General features: G+C 36.5%; 1 protein-coding gene across 1 annotated transcript in view; it reads left to right on the top strand.

Annotated features, from left to right (window-relative positions):
- Window positions 1-10429, top strand: part of LOC115213194 — a 74311-nt gene extending 63882 nt beyond the window's left edge. The window contains exons 3-5 of the mRNA XM_036503805.1: window positions 67-324; window positions 5385-5644; window positions 9511-10429. Coding sequence (XP_036359698.1) covers window positions 67-324; window positions 5385-5644; window positions 9511-10349 — 1357 coding nt within the window. The 3' untranslated portion in view covers window positions 10350-10429. The remainder of the gene's footprint in view (window positions 1-66; window positions 325-5384; window positions 5645-9510) is intronic.
- Window positions 10430-26785: the final 16356 nt, after the last annotated feature.

The following is a 26785-nucleotide window of genomic DNA, read 5'->3' as shown; positions in this document are numbered from 1 at the left end:
TTTCTCATGTAACGCTTTATTATGTAACTAAAATATATTGATTCTCTCGTATTTTCACCTTTACAGGCGGCTCCGTTATTTGAAACCTTATAAGAAGTTTCATTCTGCTTATGTGTATAACAATTACATGTATATTCTTGCCGGTTACATAGCTGAAATATTAACTGGTCAAAGCTGGAAAGAACTAGTTCAGCAGCGAATATTCAAGCCGCTTGCCATGGCCTCATCTGTATTTGCCGACGATGTTTTAGACTGGAGAAAATTTGCTCTTCCTTACGTTTCCATAAATGATGAATTTATTCCTTTAAACACTACACTACTCAAGTAAGTATTAATATCCTTTTCGAAATACATATATTTTTTATTAATATTTAGCGAAAGGAACTTATCAAAGAGTTTGATAAGTGCCAAAGTACGAAATTCTCGGCCCTTGAGTCAATCTGGTACTTCTGTTAAATATTAATAAATATATATATACTCATATTTTGAGTTTTATTTTTTCCTTTTAACATCACCATACCTGTACATATACGTATGTTCACACACACACACATACAAACGCTCACATACATATACATACGTGTGGAGGTGCAATGGCCCAGTGGTTAGGGCAGCGGACTCGCGGTCGTAGGATCGCGGTTTCGATTCCCAGACCGGGCATTGTGAGTGTTTGTTGAGCGAAAAAACCTAAAGGCTCCACGCGGCTCCGGCAGGGGATGGTGATCCCAGCTGTACTCTTTCACCACTCTTTCTCTCGCTCTTTCTTCTGTTGGCCTGCTCGCTTAAGCCAGCGGGGTGGCGTCATTCGAAGGCTGAAACAATGCGAACGCATTGTAACCATCGATGTTTAGCAACATCTGATGGTCTGGTCGGTCACGTGATCACGTGACATATACATACGTACATACATGTACATACATACATATATATACATATATATATATATATATATATATATATATATATATAAGTCTATATCTATTAAAAAGGTCGGAAAAAATTTTAACTTAAAGTATTTCACAAGAGATAGCACAAAGAGATATGTTTATTCTTAAAATTATGGCCTTTTCTAAAACAATTAACGTTTTTTCGGAATCTGGTGACCTAAAAGATTTATCTTACGATTTATCTTGTCAGTAACATCATGATATACACACACGCGCGACCACACACACACACACACACACACACACACACACACTCACACACACACACATACACACACACACACTCACACACACACACATGCACACACGCACACATACACACTCACAAATATTTTCCGAACGGTCATAAATTTCGCCAGCTGTTCAACCAAATTTACATTAAAGTGAACAAACGTTGCTTGAAAAAAAAATTCTAGTACTAAGGAAAACCACAATTAAATATTTTTCAAGCATATGCAGGAAGAGGAAAGTTGATATAAAATTTTCTAAAATATAAGCTATTGCTCATTAAAGGCTAAATGAGTAGTGAAAAACAGGATACAGACAGCTAATGTCTGAACCAACATTGCATAAAGTAGTTTTCATTGGGCTAGCAGAGCAGTACTCCAAAAATCCTTTGAACTAGTACACGATCATATTTTGCCGTCACCATTTGGAGAATGCTAAAACACTTTCAGAGAAGTTTTTAAAATTGTAGGCGGAAGAGTGGCTGTGTGGTAAGTAGCATGGTTCCGAGTCCAGTCCCACTTTGAGCAAGTGTCTTCTACTATAGCCTCGGGCTGACCGAAGCCTTGAGTGTGGATTTAGTAGACAGAAACTAAAAGAAGCCCGTCGTATATGTATATATATATATATATATATATATAATATATATATATATATATATATAATATATATATATATATATATATATATATGCGTGCGTGCGTGTGTGTGTGCGCGTCTGTGTTTGTCACCCCCCCCCCCCCAACTTCGCATCACAGCCGATTCTGGTGTGTTTATGTCCCGGTAACTTAGCGGTTCGGCAAAATAGACCGATAGAATAAGTACTAGGCTCACAAAGAATAAGTCCTGGGGTCCATTTGCTCGACTAAAGGTGGTACTCCAACATGGCCACAGTCAAATGACTGAAACAAGTAAAAGAGTAAAAATAGTAAAAGAGAGATAAAGCAGTAACCACCAGCAGCTTAAGGACAATAGCGGCCAAAACAGACATTTTAGAAAGGCTTAAAGTACTATATCTAACCTGTTTCTCAGAAAAATGCCATATCACCTATGGTTGTACTCATAAAAAAATGGGTAGAAAATCTCCTTGCTGATGTATGGCAGACGACATCTGATGATTTATGTAACTACTTTCTTTTCCATTCTGTGGGCATTTACGGTTGACTGAAGTGCTGATTGTGAGAAACCATGAATCTCGTATATACTCATTGTGTCTTAGAAATTAAAACATATTAGACTCTACTCGCATCCAGCAAAAAGCTGTATTCATAAATGTAATATGTTTGCATCACAAATTTAACTAAAACAATTATCATTCAGTACCGTACAATTGTGTACGGTCAGCATAAACTTTGTTCATGGAGACGTAATGCGCATGATGTAATACCATCCACGAAAGTCTACTTCAAAGTATACATCGCCAAGAATGGAAAGTATTAGAAGATACATGCAATTCGAGACCTACTTGCTCTAGATCAACGATAACATTACTGTTCAGGAGCAAATTTAATCACGATTCATATTCGGAAATTCCTACCTCTTAATGAAGAACTAGATTCACTCGAAAGCAGACTTCTTGATGCAATACAGAATATAGCACTTAGCAAAAGAAAGCTCACTTCTTTTTTTCTATATAATTTAAAATCGGATTAGAAAGAAACATAATGAAATTCTTCAGAAACCAATTAATATTTTCAGACTAGAAGGCGGCGAACTGGCAGAATGTTTAGCTCACCAGGCGAAATGCTCAGTCGTATTTCGTCCATTTTCACCTTTTGTGTTCAAATTCTGTCAGCACAATCTTTTGAATTTCTCTGAGACATGGTTCTCCTGGGATCTTATCTAGATGTTTCTGACATCTCTTTTTTATCATACCTAGAGCACCTACAATAACATGAACAGTTCTAATTTTAAGATGCCACATTTTTGTATTTCAATATCCAGGTCCTTATATCTACTTAGTTTCTCAAATTCCTTGAAGATATATTTTTATCAGTGGGAACACTTACATCTATTAGTCTACAAGTATTTTCTTCCCTGGATTTAATAATTATGTTTGGATTAGCCTTGATCGTTCTGTCGGTGTTGATTGGAAAATCTGGAGGCTAAGGCGAAGGAGGTAGTGAGATGGACGACACTGAAAAGATTGAAGGCAGGTATTTTCCTTTCCGCCAAGCCCTCATCGACATTTTCAAGTTCCAGTTGAAAAGGAAAGTGAGAGTAGAGAGGGAAGTTCTGCTTCCCAATATTTTTGTTGAAAGGTATGTCAATATGGCGTGGATGGCCCGAGTGAATACGCATACTCTGAACTTTCGTTTGTAAACCGGAGAAGTTGAAAATAAGAGAGGCACCTGCTGGAGTACATCTGCTGGGGATAACCAGAATGTGTGAGGTTCCTCGGTCGTCCCTGTGAGGAACTTATTCCTGTTGGGGCGATTTTATTATTTAATTGCTTTTTGTTACTTATTGTATACAAGGCATTGTTCAACACTTCATTTTTACCTTGTATTGTATCGTCTCTATTTGTTTTGTTTTCGGTCTTTGTAGGCAATAAAGGAAAGTATTATTATTATCATTATTATTATTATTATTTTTTCTCTTCTTTCAAATTTGCTTCCATTTCTTGCCGTGTGTCTTCCCGACTCCTAGGGCAAAGAAACTCATAGTATACATTGGTAGGCCATTAAACCAAACTCAATAGTTCGTTCATTTTTTTTTTTTAAGTTAAATTAAAATACATGAACAGCAACAGTTCTCACATCGACAATGCTCCTCTCAATACGTGTGATGTACCAGTTAAGACAATCTTTTGCACTTCTTGCAGGGATGGTAAGCCAGGGATCATTCTCATAGAATTTTCGGTTCCTTTCTTGATCATTCCTAGTGCTCCTACGATCACTGATATTGTAACCGCCTTGAGATGCCACATTTTCTCAATTTCAATGAGTAGGTCTTTATATTTTCTGAGCTTGTCAAACTCTTTCGCTGAGATATTATGATCACAGGGGATGCTCATGTCGATCAATAAGCAAACTCTATTGTTTTGGTTTTTCACAACAATATCCGGTTTATTGGCCTTGATGGTTCGGTCTGTATGTACTGGAAAGTCCCACAGAATGGTTACATTTTCTCCTTCAGTTACAGCCTCAGGGTGGTGATTATACCACTTGTCGGCAGTTTTGATATTGTAATGCCGACTTATTAGCCAGTGTAGATATTGACCAACTCTGTCATGTCTTAATTTATACTCCACTGGTGCTAAGACTTTACATCCAGAGATTAGGTGGTCCACTGTTTCAATCATGTCGTTGCAGAATCGGCATTTTGGGTCTGCTCCATTTTTCATCACATTGGCCTGGTAGTTCCGGGTTAATAGGCATTGATCTTCAGCAGCCAGGATGAAACCTTCGCTCTCTTTTTATTATTATTATTATTATTATTATTATTATGATCATTATTATTATTTAAGGCGGCCATCTGGCAGAATCATTAGCACGCCGGGCAAAATGCTTAGCGGCATTTCGTCCATCTTTATGTTTAGTTCAAACTCCACCGAGGTCGACTTAGCGTTTCATCATTTCGAGTTCGATAAATTAAGTACTAGTGAAATCCCCCTCTCCACAAATTTTAAGCGTTGTGCCTATAGTAGAAAGTACTATTATTATTATTATTATTATTATCATTATTATTATTATCATCATCATCATCATTATCATCATCATCATCATCATCATCATCATTGTTATTATTATTGTTATTATTATTATTATTATTTTGTTAGCTTGACATAATCAGTAAAGTGCCGTATTTTTACGCATTCAATTTCAAAAACAACTGCATTTGACTTTTATAGAAATGGCAGTAAAATTATATTGAATATAATCAATCCTAACATTAACTTCACAGGTACACCAGCACCACCACCACCACTACCACCACCACCATCATCACCACCACCACCACTACTACTACTACTACAACTACTACTACTACTACTACTAATACTACTACTACTACCACCACCACCACCACCACCACCACTACTACTACTACCACCACCACCACCACCACCTCTACTACTACTACCACCACCACCACTACCACCACTACCACCACCACTACTACTACTACTACTGCTGCTGCTGCTGCTGCTGCTACTACTACTACTACTACTACTACTACTACTACTACTACTACTATTTCTACTTTCAGATCGCTTGGACCTGCAGGGCCATCCGGAACCATATGCTCCAATTCAATAGATATGCAGAAATGGCTCCAGTTTCAGCTAAGCGGGGGTTTGGACATGCGAGGTCATCGGCTCGTGAGCCAGAAAGAGTTCCAGGAATTACATACGCCGCAGATACCAACACCCATGCCTCTAGGTCGGAAACTACTGAAGCAACCTGCCTTTCCCATATCCGAAGGGCGGTTTGCCTATGATTTAGGCTGGAGCTCAGGAATATACAGAGGTGAATATTCTAAACACAATAACGCACTTAGTCCTCTACATATTGTTTCATATGTTATAGTTTTTTTTTTTTTATAATCTTGGTAGTTTTTCTGGTTGTTATTTTTATTGGTGTTGCTGCTATTATTGTTGCTATTGTTGTTGTTGCTGTAGCTGTTAAAATTGCATTTGCTGATGTATTATTTATGTTATTTAAATCTAGATCATTCCTAATCTATCACGGCTATGATGAGGAGCATTTCAGCCTTCTTCCCCCAATATCCCGTTTTTTTTCTTCACTGGATGGAAGAACTCCGTCGGTTACGACGACGAGGGTTCCGGTTGATCCGATCAACGGAACAGCCTGCTCGTGAAATTAACGTGTAAGTGGCTGAGCACTCCACAGACACGTGTACCCTTAACGTAGTTCTCGGGGATATTCAGCGTGACACAGAGAGTGACAAGGCCGGCCCTTTGAAATACAGGTACAACAGAAACAGGAAGTAAGAGTGAGAGAAAGTTGTGGCGAAAGAGTACAGCAGGGATCACCACCATCTCTGCCGGAGCCTCGTGGAGCTTTAGGTGTTTTCGCTCAATAAACACTCACAACGCCCGGTCTGGGAATCGAAACCGCGATCCTACGACCGCGAGTCCGCTGCCCTAACCACTGGGCCATTGCGCCTCCATTTTTCTTCTCTATCATTATGTTCTCGTGTAATCATCAATGTATTCTTGCCTTTTCAAGTCAATGGGGCGCCACATGAAGGAGAGAGTAACTATATGGAGGACTCCTAGTGGATTAGTTGTTGATGTTCTTGTTTTGTAGACATGATTAGAGTATCATTGTGATAATACTGATTAAGGGGTTGCAGATAACCAGATAGGTAGATCAGCGGATAAGGTGGTGAGCTGGCAGAAACGTTAGCATGCAGGGCTAAATGCTCAGCGGTATTTCGTCTGCCGTTAGGTTGTGAATTCAAATTCCGCCAAGGTCGACTTTCATCCTTTCGGGGTCGATAAATTAAGTACCAGTTACGCACTGGGGTTGATATAATCGACTTAATCTGTCTGTCCTTGTTTGTCATCTCTGTGTTAAGCCCCTTGTGGGCAGTAAAGAAATAGATATTTCGCCCGTCTCTACGTTCTAAGTTCAAATTCCGCCGAGGTCGACTTTGCCTTTCATCCTTTCGGGATCGATAAATTAAGTACCAGTTACGCACTGGGGTTGATGTAATCGACTTAATCTCTCCTTGTTTGTCCCCTCTATGTTTAGCCCCTTGTGGGCAATAAAGAAATAAGGTAGATCAGCGGACATCCATTTTTGGAGGCACAGTTTTGTATCATATTACAAGCAACGTATGCAACCCGTGTTTAAAATCATTTACTTTTCAATAAAGTCATTTTAGCTTGTATGAAACTATGACAACGAATGCCATGTATGCGACATGCTTCACAGCATGACAAATTTACTAGTGTTTCTCTGATTTACATTCTTGACACCAATTCCAGTTTTGTCTACATTTGCAGATATATTTTGAACTGGACAGACTATAAAGATGTAATATTAGATTCACTCTAGATCGCAACAGGGCTGAGTAGTATGAAGAACCAGTTGTTGCCAAACGTAAGGCAATGTGAATACCAGTACACTTTCACCCAGCTTTATTACAGAAATTGCAGATTGCAAATATGAACAAAAGAGAAATGTATTAGAGATTTCATCCATCTTTATATTTAAACGAGTTGTTTACTCGCCAAATCTTGTGGGTGTAAGCTCAGTGCAAAAGATTTAGGATTAAATCTTTTCTTCTTTTAGCTGGTCAGAAAAATAACATTTCCAGTTTTCACATGAAGGGAAGTTTGGTATTGAACTAGCAACCATATATATGAAAGCTTGTGGTGGCGTATTTTAGAGGAATAATTATTAATTAAGTAGAGAATACAGCTCACTGTGGAGGAATTCCAGAATGTAGAAGTTTAGGGCAGATCAAACCTTAGCTTTGTTAAGTCAGGAACAGAACTAAAATATTTGCTATCCTCAAAATATAGAAACCTTTTTCTTGTGGAACAACTTTAGCGATACTGCTGAATCAGTGAGGCCACTATAAGGGGACGCAAACGTTTGAAAAGCCTACTAACTGCAGCGACAGTTTAAGGCAGAACGAACAACAAAATCATTTTCGTAGAAGTGTATCAATCTTCAGTGGTCAAACTGAATTTCGAACGACAGGCTATCAATGATCTGAATGCACCTGCAGATACCATAGCTGCTAAATCTTTTCTTCTACTGTGACTAATATGAGAATAAGTAATTAGTTGTTTCTGATAAATCCTTCCCTTAAATTTCTATAAATTTCCCACGAACTCTTTGGTTTTTTCTATAGATATAAGCCGAAGCATAAATGTGTAACAATAGAACCAACGTATTATCTGGGAAGGTACTGTGAATAGCCTTGGTTAGTCTTACGTTTAAACAGTTTTTTTAATTACTTCTTTTTTATGAGATTCGATAACTTCATTTAAGAACGAAGTAATATGGAAGTAGTTCATTAATTGTTTGCTGTACTGTATGCCCCAATTTATTGTAGTATTTTAACTTAGTTGCGAGATGGTTCACGTGTAACCTAAGGGAGATAACTCTTGCACGTGTTCATTCGGAGAGTTCTTGACATCTTTTAAGTAGAAATTAAAATGAGCTCAGAGTAAGTTAAAATGGAATCGGAGTTAAATGAACCACGAAGCAAATTAAATAGTTGTTATTTAGAAAATAAATAGTAGTTATTTGTAATATAAATTGTTTGTACTAACGCAGATTCGTTCTAAATCTGATTTATTTGAATTTAAACCTATAATGCTGCATTTATTTATGGACAACAACAGTCTGTCTCAAAGCAAAGTTGGATTTTCTCAAGCTACAAGTACTAATATTTTCCAAGGAGCCAAATAGGAAATTCTGCCCTTGAATCTTGTCTGTGTTTATTATATACCACGTAACAATCTGAAATCCACAAATGCCGCAAGAAGTGCTAAGAAGATAAAGTCATATAATAGGACACACTGAGACAGTGTCTCACATTTGTACATTGTACGTGCTCAATGCAAATTGAAAGAGGAAGAATATGAATATGTTGAATCACTTTTTGAATGTCTAAACGAATATCCGCAATTAACATTGAATGAACACTGAAAATGTTTGCATTCAACAGGGATTAATTATTTTCCAAAGAAGTATAAGTTAACTTTATGGGTGAATGGTTTTATTTAAACAAATGCATTTACAACCAGAACTTACAAAAGATGTTTGTTTTTGTGCTTGTTTTAGAAGTTATGCTAGTGTCAGAACTAAACTGTTATTTATTACTCTTTAGCTAAAGGCATTAGAGATATGATTTCATAGCAGTATTTAATTAGGAAATATATTCAAGTCGCTTTGAGGTTTTTTTGTTTTTCAAAATTATTTTAATTTACATCGAGTTTATTTTAAATTGGTTCGAAATTTCGCTTGAAAAGTGCGACATCAATTGGACAACTACAAATGTTTTATTGTGTTTAATAAATATATGTATATGTACACGCACACACACACACACACACACACACACACACAGAGTTATGTTTGTGTATTTATGAATGTTTCTCGTTGTAAGGTATCTATATTTTAAATTCTCGAGCTTTTGTACATGAGAAATATATCATTTGCTTCGGTTTTAGGACTCTTAGTATACATGAACAGATTTCTTTTAAATTATACCATTCCCTAATTTTAAATCCCGAAATTTGGTATTCTTAATCTCTTCAGAAAATACTAGATGGTTCCGTTTTACGGAATAATGTTTCGTGTGTAGTGATTTATACAAAACATTCATAATTTTATTGTGTATTTTCTAGGTTTTCATAACGTCCAGCACAACGGCAGGATATTTGGATATGATTCCTTAATATGGTTATTCCCAGACAATAACGTGGCGATATTCAGCAGTGTTAACGGTCCAATGAACACACATTCTAAGAATGCATTAAGAGTCATACATCACTACGCCGCAGATTTGCTGCTTGGACAAGAAGCTTGGCTCAATCAATCCAGTTCGTGCACATTTCCAGATCCATGGTTACAGAATTATAATAAAACAAAACACAGGAAAAAATCCGGTCGGGTTATGGTTGCACAGAAATCATCTTCCCTACCAAAGAATGACGCCGATGCATTCCACCGTCGGTGGAGATCAAGGCAGCATAAGAAAAAAAATCGGTTTCCCGACTTACAGAGGTATCAGCGGCCACTGTCAGAGTATGTCGGTATTTATGGAAATCCTGCTTTTGGTAACATTACTATTTATTTGAACTCATCCACACAACAACTCTACCTGGCACACGGCAAATTTGGGAACGGTATTCTTCTACCAACTAATAAAATTGATAAATTTCATATGAGATTCCAAGGACTACTACGATACTTGAGCGAAGCAGATGGTTGGGCCATGGAGTTTCCAATTATTTTTCAAAGTGCAAAAGACGATTCTAGTAAAATAGACTTTCTTTATGCCCACTTCATCGAGAAAACCGTTCCACCGTTGTTTCAACGTGGCGCTTCCTGGCAGGATTTTGTCCCTTCGCCGTCTTACCCAAACGCAAAGTTCTGTCCCAACAATTTGTCACGTTTGATACCAGCTTGTTCTGTCATATCTATCGTTTTGTCTTTGTTGCCCGTTTTAATTATATTTTTCTAAAGTAAACTCTGTACATTCCATGAACAAAAGATAAAAGAGCAAAAAAGAAAAAAAATATAGCAGAAAAAAAAAACTAATGATGAAGACTCTGACGATGACAACAATGTTGCTGCTGATATTGGTGATGGTGATGATGATGATGATGATGATAATAATAATGATAATAATAATGATAATAATAATAATAATAATAATAACGATGATAATAATAATGATAATAATAATAATAATAATAATAATAATAATAATAATAATAATAATAATAATAATATTTTCCAATCTAGATGGAAGGCCAACAGTTTTGAGGGGATGGGATTAGTCGATTTCATCGACTCCGGTACTTGACTGGTACTTTATCTTATCGATCCTTGATAAGATGAAAAGTAGAGTTAACCTCGGCAGAATTTTGACCCAAAATGTCAAGCATCGCATGGCACTACTGATAATAAGAATAATAAAAACTTATATCCATTTAAAAGAACGCTTTAAAATGGTAAAAAAAAATGCCAATAATGAAAGAGCAGGATTAACGAGATAAAGCAGGAACAGAGATATCTCAACCAGCATTACTTCTACTATTGCATTGATGATGGTGATGATGATGATGATAATGATGATGATGATGATGATGATGATGATGATGACGACGACCTCCGCAGCAACAACTATAATATATCTAAAAGAAACAGATAATTTACGCAGTTATATCCCTAACAGAATTGAAGAAATTATCCAAATAATATGATCTAGAAACAGAGATAACCAGAGCTTGATTTTGCAAAGAGAAACAATCGCTATAATATTATGTTCCATGATAATCATATAAAGCGATAGAGGCCAATATGTATAGCTAAATCTCATTACAGAAAATAGCATGACTAATATGAAAGACAAAACAAATACTGCCATAACCCAAAGCCCACAAAGCAACACCCTTTTGTACAGTGGAAACCTGCAATAAAAACAGTAACTTGATGACATTAATTAAAATATTTTTCACTGAAGGAGTTATTCGAACTAGCGATATTTTGCTTAAAGACGAACTAACAATTGCTGTGCAGTAGAATTAGTCTGCCATGCAATCAGGTACCACCAGCGAACAAAACATATACAATCTATTGTCGAAAACAAGTCTGAACGAAGGCTACATACTTTGAATTTTTGATTCAGTTTGACCACTGAAGGTTGACACACTTCTATGAAAATGATATTGTTGTTCGTTCTGCCTTAAACTGTCGATGCAGTTAGTAGGCTTTTCAAACGTTTGCGTCCCTTATAGTGGCCGCTCTAATTCAGCAGTATCGCTAAAGTTGTTCCACAAGAACAAGGTTTCTATATTTTGAGGATAGCAAATATTTTAGTTTTGTTCCTGATTCAACAAAACTAAGGTTTAAAGCATTACTCAATTCATTTAGTGGTAGACTTTGGTTATATTTATTTCAATATTTGGATAAAGTTTGTAATATGTTCTATCTGATGAACAGCATGAACTTGTACAAATTCAACATTGTATGAAGTATTTATTAGCGACAGTGACAGTATTAATAACGAGAAGTAAGATTTATCCCTACTTAAACGTAGATGTGCTGTTAGAACAAACTACACTGCGATAGATACCACGAGAGAAACTCTCATAATGGCTTTTGGTGCAAAACTCATTTTTGTATATATCTCTATCGAGTAGGCAAATTCTTGCCACCTTCAGCATCGAGACCAACAGATCACGGGATTTCATGACAAGACTACTAGACCACGTGATTTCGTACTAGACCAATGAATGTCGAAATCATATGATCTGGTGGTCTCGTTGCTGGAGGTGACAAGGATTTATCTCCCCTCTACCGATATAAACAAGCGTGCATTTTGCACCAAAAGCCAATATAACAATTTTTGGATAGTAACTAGTTTTATTATAGTTTGTTCGAACAGAACAAACTATAGTGTATAAAATGGTTAGATTCTATATCTTGATGAGGAATTTGGCCATGAAATTCTCCAAATGAAGCATCCTGTAAATTGTAAGCAGTTTGTTACAGTGACTGAAAAAAATCTCGTACAACATATAGGAGCGTCCCTTCTGGCACTGAATGTTAAATCTCGTCTAATTCGGCTGTCTTTTCAGTCGGCTGCTACGATAAAAAGAAAAACCAGTCATTTACTGAGAGCGAATTGAAACAAATGTATCTTCTCCAATCGCACTATGTGGAAACTTTTGCCTTGCGTCTTTCCCAAAGATAGTTACGACGACGACGACGATGACGACTTCATCATCATCTGCTGGAAATATTAGCAAGTAATATTTGCGGCAAATGAAATTGCTTTCCCGGTTTCTCTTATTGAGTAGTAACTATATTTACTATGCATATTCTGTTGACAAAGGTAAAAATATGCAACCTGCCCTTTTATATGGCTTAATGTTCAATTCAGAATTATTATTATTATCATTATTATTATTATTATTATTATTATTATTATTATTATTATTATTATTATTATTATTATTATACATGACATGTATTTATGTATTTGTTATGCAAACACACACACATAATACACACACAACGTACATTAGTTTTGCAAGGTATTTGATGTTACGTGAGGCGATGAAACAGATGATGTTGTATGTCGGAAGGGTCAATTTGCCAATAAAAATACACACACTGGTTGTAGTTCACTCAATTTTAATATCAGTCAACCGTTCAACTAATTAACTTGGTATCTTATGAGTTGCTTGAATAATAGTTTCATCAATTATTTCATCGATCAGTCACTTGGCGGCTTGACGAACCAATAGACTGGTTTCTCAATTGATTGAACAATATACAATCAGTCCTGTAGTAAAAGTGGTTTTCATTTGCAAAATTACCTTCCTGACCTACAGCAACATACATATTACATACATACATACATACACACACGCCTTTATAAATGTGTATATATATGAAAGTTTATGCATGTACACACGTATGTATGCATATCTATGTATAAATATACATGTATATATATATATAATATATATTATATATATATATATAATATATATATATATTATATATATATATAATATTATATATATATATACGTACATTTGTATATATATATATATATATATATATACGCATACATATATATATGTATATATATATTATATATACACTCGTACATATATACATATTATATATATATGCATATATATATATATATATGTATATATATATATATATTATATATATATATAATATATATATATATATATATATATATATACATTCGTACGTATATATATATATATATATATATATATATATATATATATATATATATATATTATATATATATATATGTATGCATGTATGTATGTATGTATATATAACAGAATGTGTTTCTTTCTCGATAAAGTAATTCAACTTTTCTTCCATTTCTGTTGAATCTCAACCGAACACTACACTGATGTATCATCCATGTCAGAAATAAAACCTATATTGGAGCTGATTTAGAGTTGCCAATATCTCCAGCAACACTAATAAACCAAATTGTGCGCAGTGGACCAGCAGCAACAACGAAAGCAACCTTTGAAGCACTTACACGAACAACACCTTTATTTCCATAAGCAACCTCTTTCATCTTGCTACGTTTGGGAGCTGACGGTTACGGGCTCTGCCAAAAACAAAATTGGCTTCTGTAATTAATATTTAAACGTAATTCTTTTGTGTAAAATACAGTCATATGTAGGTATAGTCATAACACTGCGTCGGTTACGACGACGAGGTTCCAGTTGATCCGATCAACGGAACAGTCTGCTCGTGAAATTAGCGTGCAAGTGGCTGAGCACTCTACAGACACGTGAGCCCTTAATGTATTTCTCGAGAAGATTCAGTGTGACAAGGCTGGTCACAAATACCGGTACAACAGAAACAGGAAGAACGAGTGAGAGAAACTTGTGGTGAAAGAACACAGCGGTGTTTGCCACCACCCACTGCGGAGCCACGTGAAGCTTTAGGCGTTTTCGCTCAATAAACACTGACAACGCCCGGTCTGGGAATCAAAACCGCGATCCTATGACTGCGAGTCCGCTGCCCTAACCACTGGGCCATTGCGCCTCCACTGTAGGTATAGTATCCTGAATGATAAATGCCAACTAACCTGAGATTATTTATTGAAATCTCTTTTGATCGTACTCATAACATATCCCTTGGTTTAACACAATTTCTTGATTTAAGGGTTCATTTAGTAGAATTTTTTCTGTTCAGCGTATAGTTTCAGGATAAAAACGACTCTGCTTATGCTATTGCTTCTTTTTCCTTTTTGCGCCTTCTACAGGTGGTGCCTCTGCTTATCTGACAAAGTGCTTTAAAGTTTGTTTTCCCAACAGAAGCCCGTTGCACAATAGCACAAAGGCCAGAAACCTATGAAACCCTGCAGAATCTACTCTCTCTTTGACGCATAATCCTGCTGCCTTTTCTCTCCGTTTTTGTGACAGTTTCTTCTTTCAATTTCGAGAAATCCACCCGAATGCACCGAACACAGCGAGTGTGCTTACAGGCAATTAGCAGAACCTACTATTTTTCTTTGTCATTATAAACTTGAAATTTATTTATTCCAGTTACATTAATCTAACATATTCAAATAGAGGGGCACAATATACTGCAAACATTCCGTGTTTTTAAGGTGTAAATAGCAAAACGGGGGGTTGCAATGCATCGTAACCTTAGCGTGTATAATTTGAAGTGTTATGCTGCACTGGTGTGTGGAAAGAAAATACTGAATAATCTTTAAATGCTTTGGGTGACCTACATCAAAGGTTCTTAAATGGTTTAATTCAATGGATATCTAGCAACTTTGAATATCTTCAAAAAAACGTTTTAAGTTTTAGAAAATCGATACTTATGGTCAAGTACCTTCAAAAACAAATTATTCATAATTTTATTATGCACAAGTATGAATTATAAAACTAGATGAAAATAGCTTTCTTTATTTTACTTCTTATATAGTTATTTCTAATTTAAATCCAGCTTTTATAAAAAAAAAAAAAATTCTATGTGAGGCCCACGGACAGCTTTTTTGTTTGATCTCTTGAGCATCGCCAAGCCATAAAGATTGAGGATAGTAGCTTACAGCTTGTAGTGGATAAGGCAAGGAAAACGACAATATTGATTGGAGAGTTCATTAGATAATTATAGGAAGGACACTAAATAGTTGATCTTAATACAATGACAAACAATGAAAAATAAAAAAAATGAAAACTCGCCGAAACACTACGTTGAAAACTTATACAAGGTTCAATGAGACTTCATTAGAATAGAAAATTTGAACTCATCGGCCTATATCAGATGTACCTAATTCCAGAATATTGCAAAAATGGTATTATGGATGTTTTTTGTATGATTTTCACATTTTCGTAACCTTTGTCGTGTAGTGGTATTAATTTCAGTATGCAGAAATTCTATGAATATGTTTACATCAAAAGATGTGTATGCTCATCATGATACAATAAATACAATTGCATACTCACACACTGAGGCGAAATAAAGACAGATAAATAATCAGATCTCTAGAATATCAAGTGTACATCTACGATTTAACTCTCAGTTAAATATGTGAATATACAATTGTATTATATATTGTTAAGCATAAAAATCGTTGTAAATAAACATATATGTATAATGTTTTAATACTGCAAATAACAAGGGTTATGAAACATTTGAAATTATATAGGAATCATGCAGAAAAATAAATCCATCTCCTGATTTTATGCTTTATATATAATATACATGCATACATACATACATACACACACACACACACACACATATATATATATATACATATATATATATATACACGCACATATATATACATACGTATATATATATAAATATGTACATATATATATATACATACATGTATATATACATATATATATATGTATGTATCTATGTATCTATCTCAGTTTTTCAAGGCCCTGTAAAAGAACTCGGAATGTTAGGCCTCCAACCTGGTCTTTCGCGACACCCTTAAAACCAGGAACTTTTCAGCCCTCACCACTCATATATATATATATATATATATATATATATGTATATACATACATACATACCTACATCCATACATACATACATACATACATACATACATACAAGCATACATACATACGTGTGTGTGTGTGTGTTTTTACGAGTACAGGACGTCACCAGCTGTGTAAACAACATGAAATGTGAATACAAACCAGTTAAATACAAAACAAAAACGAGAGAAAAATAGAAAACTGGACAAGTAAACACAGGGAATGATTCTTCATCAGTTGTCGGCTGTCTATCTTCTACTTATTTCGAGCATTCAATATGAGTCTTCAGAGACAGTTGCTACCACAAATTCTAAAATAGAATTCAGGAATTCTGGATGATCAAAGAAGGGAACAAAACAGGACAATGGAAACATACAAGGAAGCCGAACGAAATAAAAAATGGAGGGTCTTTAGAGCAGAACGAAAGGAAAATAGTGAACGCTGGGAGAATTATTTTCTGTGAAAAGAGAAAAGATAGAAGAGAGAGAAAGGAAACGTCCAATCCTTTGAAGGTCCGTGCAGGAAGAGAAAGATGGTCACGTGAGGAAAAGAAAGACGGACGATGGTTGCGTGTGAGCAACGAGAAAGAGAGAGAAAGAGAAAGAGAAAGGGCGAGAGAGAGACAGGTAGAAAATGGTGAAAGTGCGAGGAGGAGAAAAAAGGGAATTAGAGATGGACGGAGGAAGAAAACAGTATTGAACAGTCACCTCAAATATATATATATATTATGTACATGGATACACTTATGCATTTATGTATGTATATATATATATATATATATATATATATATTTATATATGACTCATCACTGTTATTGCTGAAGTTGAGAAGAAACATACATTAAAGGAATTTCGTTTCATATGGGAATTTATAGCCTAAAATATAGCAATACAATTAGTTTAACCGAGTCAAGGTAATAAAAGAATTAGATTATTTTACTTCCATCTCTCATCATTAAATCCCTCATCCTTTCTGTCAATGATCAACATACTAAGCTTCCAACACTTGATTCTCTCTTATGAACAGTGCTATATTACATATTATAGACTTTAATATAATATACAACCCGAATGTGAGTCTCTTCGGAATTTGAATATATTTCTGCTCCGATTAAATGTTCATCATATACTATTGTGAAGTGCAATCTTCATTCGTTTGGTAATTATATGTACGGAAAACGGTTGTGACGTAAAAACATACACACAAATGTACTAAAAGCATACAGCAGAAAGTGAAATTTTGACACACATACACAAACATTGGCGAAATATGCAGACGCTTTCACAAATTCACATATGTGAGTGACAAAATTTCTTTTGCAGTTTTGTATCAACAATGTCAAAGGTACAACATCTCTACCACCGTCACCACTAACAGTAATGACTATAGTATTGGGTTGTCCGGAAAGTTCATGCCGATTTTTAAAGGAATCAACCAAATGTGAACCATTTTGTTGCACAATGCGTCCCCATCTTTCCTTTAACTTGAAAATATCCCCTTCCTAGAATTGAGGTGGTTTCATGGCAAACAATTCATCAAGGTATCTTTTTACGCCATCCAAGGAATTGAAATTTTTACCATTAAGACTATTCTGCAGAGACCTGAATAAGTGGAAATCCGAAGGAGCAATATCTGGTGAATATGTATGGTGGGGTAACACATCCCAGCCGAGCTGCAGCAATTTTTGTCTGGTTCCCAATGCATCAAGTGCCGAAAATGAACTTTCTTATCTTCCATTTTAAAGAGTTACAAAATTAATACAAGTTATAGGAACATAAACCTTCTTCCACGAAGATAGCTTAAACTGTGCTCTAAATGGAGGTGTAGTCAAATCTTATTTTATGAACTCACCCATGTTCTAAAATAAGTCGAAACATAAGCTACTATAAATCGGCACGAACATTCCGGACAACCCAATACAATAACAACAAGCACAACAAAAAATTGGAGCAACAATAACGTATATTTCAGGTACAAAAGTAACTAATAATACTTGACGGCATAGTCGTTCTTTGGGAGGCAACATAAGAGGAGACAACTCGCTTCATCTCTTTTGTTTTTTTTTTCCTTTTCGTTTTTGGTGTGTGTATGACTGAGTGTGACTGGATGATTAAGTCGCTCACAAATAAGGATAAATTTGATAAATTTAACTTCGAATATTAAATATTTATTCATCGTTTTGTTGATAGAAGAGATAACTTAATGGATATAATTTCTCTTCATGATGATGAGATAATTTCAAATTACGCGCCACTGATGTAAGTAATGATACAGGTATCCACAATAGCATCCAACTTATATCTAACGTCATCTTTACCAAATTAGACATTGTAGAATGCTATCCATCCTTTTCTAAAAATCTTCCAATGAGAATTTCAAACTTCACAACAATTACATTAATAATCATAACTAAGAGATATTAATATGATATTGAAAGAAAAAAGAAAGAAAATTGTTACAGCCTGGCTGTACTTTCTGAGTAGTACGGAAAAGAACTGTGCGATGAATCAATAAATAGCTATTAATATCAGATCTAATCGACTTATATATGTATATATATATATATATATATATATATATATATATATATATACTATGGAAGCACTCCGTCGGTTACGACGATGAGGGTTCCGGTTGATCCGATCAACGGAACAGCCTGCTCGTGAAATTAACGTGTAAGTGGCTGAGCACTCCACAGACACGTGTACCCTTAACGTAGTTCTCGGGGATATTCAGCGTGACACAGAGAGTGACAAGGCCGGCCCTTTGAAATACAGGTACAACAGAAACAGGAAGTAAGAGTGAGAGAAAGTTGTGGTGAAAGAGTACAGCAGGGATCACCACCATCCCTGTCGGAACTTCGTGGAGCTTTAGGTGTTTTCGCTCAATAAACACTCACAACGCCCGGTCTGGGAATCGAAACCGCGATCCTACGATCGCGAGTCCGCTGCCCTAACCACTGGGCCATTGCGCCTCCACATATATATATACTACACAGAACGAAAAGCAATGAAATTCACCAATATAAAACTACAGTGTTCATGAAGTCGCCATGACTAGTCCGAGTGTGGACAGACCTAAAAGAATCCATGTTAAAAATACAAACCTGTAAATGGTAAATTTTCTAGATATAACATTAAATCACAACAGAGGGAAATACAACCTCTTTCGAAAACATAGTGAAGGAGCAATTTATGGAAATCGATCGCAAATATGAAGCATATTACAATTAACATTAATAGTTGTATATGAAATTTTTTATTAGATACTCTTTTACTCTTTTACTTGTTTCAGTCATGTGACTGTGGCCATGCTGGAGCACCACCTTTAGTCGAACAAATCGATCCCAGGCCTTATTCTTTGTAAGCCTAGTACTTATTCGATCGGTTTCTTTTGCCGAACCGCTATGTTACGGGGATGTAAACACACCAACATCGGTTGTCAAGTGATGTTGGGGGGACAAACACAGACGTACAAACATATACACACATACATATATCTATATTTACATATATACGACGGGCTTCTTTCAGTTTCCGTCTACCAAATCCACTCACAAGACTTTGGTCGGCCCGAGGCTATAGTAGAAAACACTTGCCCAAGTTGCCACGAAGTGGGACTGAACCTGGAACCATGTGGTTCGTAAGCAAGCTACTTACCACACAGCCACTCCTTCAAAAATGTACTCTACACAACGACAGAACCTCGTTTCATAACAATGTGAAGTGCATAGAACAGTCCACACCAAAGCAATGCAATACACGAAGACTTGGATATATGATAGAAATCTTCTTACAGAATTAATATAAGTACAAATAAATCAAACCACTTTTTAACGTGAACAATCACACACGTCCCCATTTCACATAGATACCATAAATCTCATAATAGAATACTTGTAAATTTCTGAAGTTACGTCCAAGCTGTATTGCGTGTTTATTACGTCTAAATTTTCGATTTAAAATTGGAAATTTGCTATCCCTTATTCTTTTCTACTATTGGCACAAGGCCCGATTTTTTGGGGAAGGGGCCCAGTCGATTAGATCGACCCCATTACGCATCTGCTACTTAATGTATCGACCCCAAAAGGATAAAAGGCAAAGTCGACCCCGTGGAATTTGAAGTCAGAACGTAAAGACAAATGAAATGCTGCTAAGCATTTCGCCCGGCGAGCTAATGTTTCTGCTCTTCGTAAACTTTTCGCCGTTATGCTTGTGTACTGTAGTCTTGCGAATCCCCAATCTTTCTGGGAGAAATATTGCTGCAGCATGTGCTTGGACATCCTTATGCCATCTCGCTACGTATCAACAGACATGACTTTACAGTTTACACCTGCAATGTACAACTGTGGCCTCATACTCCTAGAAGATACCATTTTGGAAATGGGTGGTCGTCCCTTGAACAACTACTGTGTCGAATCCACTTACAGAGAAAAAGAAGCGCTTTGTAACCGGCACTTACTAAGAGAGACATGCTATGACACTGCCAGGCTTCTATCCTACGTTGAAGAAAGAAAAACACTTTTGAATCCTGAACTAGCTGTTGTTTATAATTCTATTTAGACAATGCTTGAAGACACCACCAGTGATATCCTTTTCCTTGATGCACCAGGTGGCACATTGAGACATTTCTCCTCCACTTCCTTCTTGCCAAAGTTCGCCAAAGTGGAGAGATTTTTAAATTCACAAGAACCATCGAGATTGCCACCGTATGAACTTGATTGTCCTATTATACTCTTGAGAAATTTGGAGCCACTTATTTTTGATTTAAAGTCTCAACTATGTCAAATAACCCTTAGTTTTAAGCATAGACAGAAGCATAATTACACTATTTTAGACTCTTGTTCTATTACGAACTTACACCGTCTAGGGGACGGGGGGTGGGGGGGCGTTTCCTAGTCCATAATAGAAGAAACACTATCCAATCCGTACAAACTAAATGTAATTGAATAAATTTAACTGACCCTATCTGTAAGAGAAAACTGTATGACGAAAGAATTAGTTTCTAGAGCCAACGTAACACCAGTAGATGGCAGGGAGACGAAACGATGCGTTAAAAGAAATTCTTTTAAAAGTTTACATATACACCATGCCCATTCGTTTAGTTATAGGGTAAGGACCGCTTCTGCTTCTTCTCTTCCTCCTCCTTCTTCTCTTCCTCCGCCTTCTCCTCCTCCTCCTCCTCCTCCTTCTTCTTCTTCTTCTTCTACAGATCAGCCTCCTCTCCTCTGCTGGTCTTCTTTAGTCTCCTTCCTTTTCCTTCTTCTAAAGATATTCTGAAATCTTCTCTATATATAAGAGGCAGTTTGTCTGTCTGTGTGTCTGTGTGTCTGTCAGGTTGTACCCTCACCCTGACCACGGCTTTCAACCGATTCTGATGAAACTTGACACACACATAGCCCAATGTCATAATTCAAAACTAACGCAGCGAAAATTTTGAAAACTCCCCCCAGTTCTGAAAAAAATCGATAAATTCGACATGGGTCGAGAATCTAAGCCTTTTATATGCAACACATTTTCTACAGACTGTCTAGGGGACGCAACTCGACCTTTTTAACTCTCAGAACACGTGGGGTAAGTATCCCAAAATGTATAAAAATGTACAAAAACGGCAAAAAAGCGGGCAGCAATGTGAGTGACAACGAAAAAGTCAAAAGTGACCAAACTGAACAAACGAATGGAAAAGGTTTTTTTGGTGCACACGACAAAAGCGGTTTATAATAAACCAAGAGTTTGCAAGTAGCGTCCGAGGACCCTTAGGGCACATCAAAAATTTAAGGTAAAACGTTTGGGGTGGTAGTTATAAAGAAAGTGTAAACAAAAAAAGTATTCGAATAACTTTCTTATCTTCCATTTTAAAGGGTTACAGAATTAACACAGGTTATAGGAACATAAACCTTCTTCCACGAAAAGATAGCTTAAAATGTGCTCTAAATGGAGGAGTAGTCAAATCCTATTTTATGGACTCAACCATGTTCTAAAATAAGTCGAAACATAAGCTACTATTAATCGGCACGAACTTTCCGGACAACCCAATAGTAATCTATATACTATTCAATTGAAAATTCAAAGAAGACATCTTATGTGTATTCCAAAGTATAAACCAAATTATTATCTGAGCCATGCTTGTTCCTTCTGAAGCCATGCCTGGCTTATAAGGGCCGGTTTCCCGGTTTCCTTGGCGTATAGGTTCCCCACCTGGACGGGACGCCGGTCCGTCGCAGGTGAGCTGCAAGATGCAGGGGAAAGAGTGAGAGAAAGTGGTGTCGAACGAGTCAGCAGAAGTTCGCCATTACCATTTGCTGGAGCCGCGTGGAGCTTAGGTGTTTCGCTCATAAACACACACATCGCCCGGTCTGAGATTCGAACCCACGATCCCTCGACCGCGAATCCGCTGCTCTAACCACTAGGCCATGTGCCTCCACATCTGAGCCATAACATGCTAGAGGTTCATTGTTTGTCTTCCCTTTGTCTGTTGTTAAACTAAGATGTAAATCTCACAGTGGGTATAACAATGATGAATGAAAACAAGTTTCGATTATCTGAAGCTAAGGCTTGAAAGTAACAGACTATTCTGCGATTCCATAATATTTCACAAATTTCTTCGTGAGGGCGAATGGCTTAGTGACTAAGATATTCGGATCACGATCGTAATGTCGTAAGTTCGATAACCGGCGACGTGTTGTGTCCTCGAACTAAACACTTTATTTCACTTTGCTCTACCCCGCTCCACTCAGCTGGCAAAAATTAGTTGTACCTGTAATTCAAAGGGCCAATCTTGTCACATTCAGTGTCGCGATAAATCTCCCTGAGAACTACGTTAAGGGTACATGTGCCTGTCGAGTGCTCAATCACTTGCACGTTAATTTCACGATCACACTGTTTGATTGGTCGCATGAACTAGAACATTCTTCATCATAACCTATGGAGACCCAGACCCCTAGTTTCTCAAATTAAAGTGGGTGTGTGGTAAGTAGCTTGCTTACCAAACCACATGGTTCCAGGTTCAGTCCTACTGCGTGGCACTTTCGGCAAGTGTCTTCTACTATAGCCTCGGACTGACCAAAGCCTTGTGAGTGGATTTGGTAGACGGAAACTGAAAGAAGCCCGTCGTATATATGTATATGTATATATATATATATATATATATATATATATATATATTATATATATATATATATATATATATATATATATATATATACATATATATATATATATATGTATGTATGTATGTATGTATGTATGTATGTGTGTGTATATGTTTATGTGTCTGTGTTTGTCCCCCCCCACCAACATCGCTGAAAGAAGGCCGTCACATATATGTATATGTATATATGTGTGTGTGTGTTAGTCCCCCCCCAACATCGCTTGACAACTGATGCTGATGTGTTTACGTCCCCGTAACTTACCGGTTCGGCAAAAGAGACCGATGGAATAAGTACTAGGCTTACAAAGAATAAGTCCTGGGGCGATTTGCTCGACTAAAGGCAGCTTGCCAGCATGGCCACAGTCAAATGAATGAAACAAGTAAAAGGGTAAAAGAAAACTCTAATAAATCGCTGAACCGTCGAACTGAGTGGTAACTCATCCACTTTGTCACTTATACATCATTTCTCTAAGGGAGAATAGTAAATTAAACAGAAGTTATATTGAAGTTGGCTGATGCAGCTTTCTAAATAGATCTGGGTGTTCTCTGTTGCAGAAGAAAGCGATGGAGTAGATAGGAATGCCATTGAAACCAGCTCATGCTCACTATGCTCGATAAGAGATCGCCGGTGGGGGAACCCTTCCGCAGGTGAAGGTAAATTAGGTCGTCGCTGCCCCACTCAGTCTATGAGTTCAAGCTACGGGGCGAAACACTTGCGACCCTGTAATAAATGATGATATGAGAAATTTCCGAAATTGAAAAGAACTTGCAAAATCCCTACGGAGCTCCTGCAGTTTCAGCGCGAAGCAAAGCAAATCCGATGATTATTTCACCTTTTACCCATATACCAAAACGAACCATACGGTGATGTTTGTCTTACATGTAATTTTAACTGATAGAGATTACGCATGCAATTAGAAGATAAAAAATCCCTTCCAGATGTGACTAATTCTTAAAGCAAAAATACATTAACATCATGTAACTGCATATATAGATTTACATACATATATGTACACACACACATACACACACGCACACACACACACATATATATATATATATATATATAGTAAGAATTCACAAAAAAAAAAGAACAAAAGACGATGACATGTGGTGTAGACAACAGGGTGTATAACACTCGGGAAGTGAAAAAGTCTTTAACGTTTCGAGCCTACGACGCTCTTACACAGAACGGAACATAGAAAGAAACAATGAGAGAAAATAAAGAATGTGTAATGGCTAGCGATCTATCATGGCGATGGCTACGAATTAATTTATTAATTAATCAACACATTCACCAACAGTTGTTCATTAATTAATAAATTAATTTGTATCATTTTGATCTCTCTACGTTCTAACTCCATACAAATGTTTGATATCTTATGATATTCTATATAATATATTCATTGAAGAATTATATCTTTAACATTTGATACATTAATCCTGTATATTTTGGGAAAATATCTCTCTAAGAGGTTTGAATAGCCTCAATGGGACTATATATATATATATATATATATATATATATATATATATATAGTTACATTGAGTTCAAATTCCGCCGAGGTCGGCTTTGCCTTTCATCCTTTCGGGGTCGATTAAATGAGTACCACTTTCGAACTGGAGTCGATGTAAACGACTTAATCCCTTTGTCAGTCCTTGTTTGTCCCTTCTATGTTTAGCCTCCTGTGGACAATAAAGAAATAAATAATTCTTCAACCCAATATACACAACGGCACACGATCAACACACAATGAAGAAGAGCAGAATAAAAGTTGAAAGACGAATTGCGAGGAGGACGGGGAAATAAAAATAATTCATCAACGTCTTTTTTGTTTGTGACAAAAGTTCACTCTATGTATATTCTATGGACAGTGTGCCTTTCAACCTGTTTTCATTTATCGTCTTCCAGTCGTTACACTACGGCCATGCCGGAGGACCACATTGAAGGGTTTAGTCGAACGATTCGACCCCAGTATTTCTTTTTCTAAGCCTAGTACTCATTCTATCATTCCAAATTTCGGAAACGTAAACAAATTAAACAAATCAATACTAGTTGTCAAGCGGTGGGAGGGGAACGAACACAAAACAATCACATAAGCATGTGTGTATGTGTGTGCATCACTTTTATATTAATAACTATGGAAGACTGGTGGGAATATTATCTGCATGTACTTCAAGGGCTAGGTTGTTATTTTTTTAGATAATTTAGGAGTTAGTTATAGGTTTACTTATTGAAATTACCGATACTGATTTTGTAAATAGGTTAAATGTGTTTCTTTGTCGTAACTTAATGAATAGTATTAGTATTTAATCCTTTCCTAGAATTAAGATTGAATTAATGTGGTGATATATATGCTATGTGATGCTGAGATCACCGGATTGAATGGTACTTCCCAGGTGTCGAAACCATAGTGATATCCGTGGGGCAGCTGATGATGGAGGTATATTCGATTGTTGGTATGGCTGTTTTTGTTTGTCTGGAATAGTTTTATAAGAAATCTATTTGATATATATATATATATGTATGTATGTATGTATGTATGTATGTATGTATGTATGTATGTGTATATATATACGCGCGCACACACGCACACATACACACACACGCACACACATATTCTATCATTCTTTCACTTGTTTAAGTCATTTGACTGCGGTCATGATGGAGCACCGCCTTTGGTCGAACAAATCAACCTCAGGATTTATTTTTTATAAGCCTAGTTCTTATTCTATCGGTCACTTTTGCTGTACCGATAAGTTAAGGGGACGTAAACACACCAATATCCGTTGTCAAGCGATGGTGGGGGGGGACAAATACAGACACACAAATACATGTGTGCGTGTACATATGTATATATATATATATATATATGTGTGTGTGTGTGTGATGTGTGTGTGTGTGTGTGTGTGTGTGTTCACGACAGGTTTCTTTCAGTTTCAGTTTACCAAATCCTCTCATAAGGCTTTGATTGGCGCAAGGCTATAATAGAAGACACTTGTCCAAGATATCATGCAGTGGGACTGAACTTGGAATCATGTGGTTGGGAAACAAGCCCCTTACCATACACCCATACCGATACACACACACGCACACACAACAGGCTTTCAGTTTTCCCCTACCAAATCCTCTTAAAAGGTTTTAGTTAGGTCGGACCTATATTGTTGGGAAGCAGACTTCTTACCACGCAGCACGCCTACGCAAAATATTCTAAATGTTGAC

Source organism: Octopus sinensis, linkage group LG6, assembly GCF_006345805.1.
Source record: "Octopus sinensis linkage group LG6, ASM634580v1, whole genome shotgun sequence".
Classification (NCBI taxonomy): Eukaryota; Metazoa; Mollusca; class Cephalopoda; order Octopoda; family Octopodidae; genus Octopus; species Octopus sinensis.
Note: the sequence above shows the minus strand (reverse complement) of the source record. Positions and strands in the feature narration are given on the sequence as shown.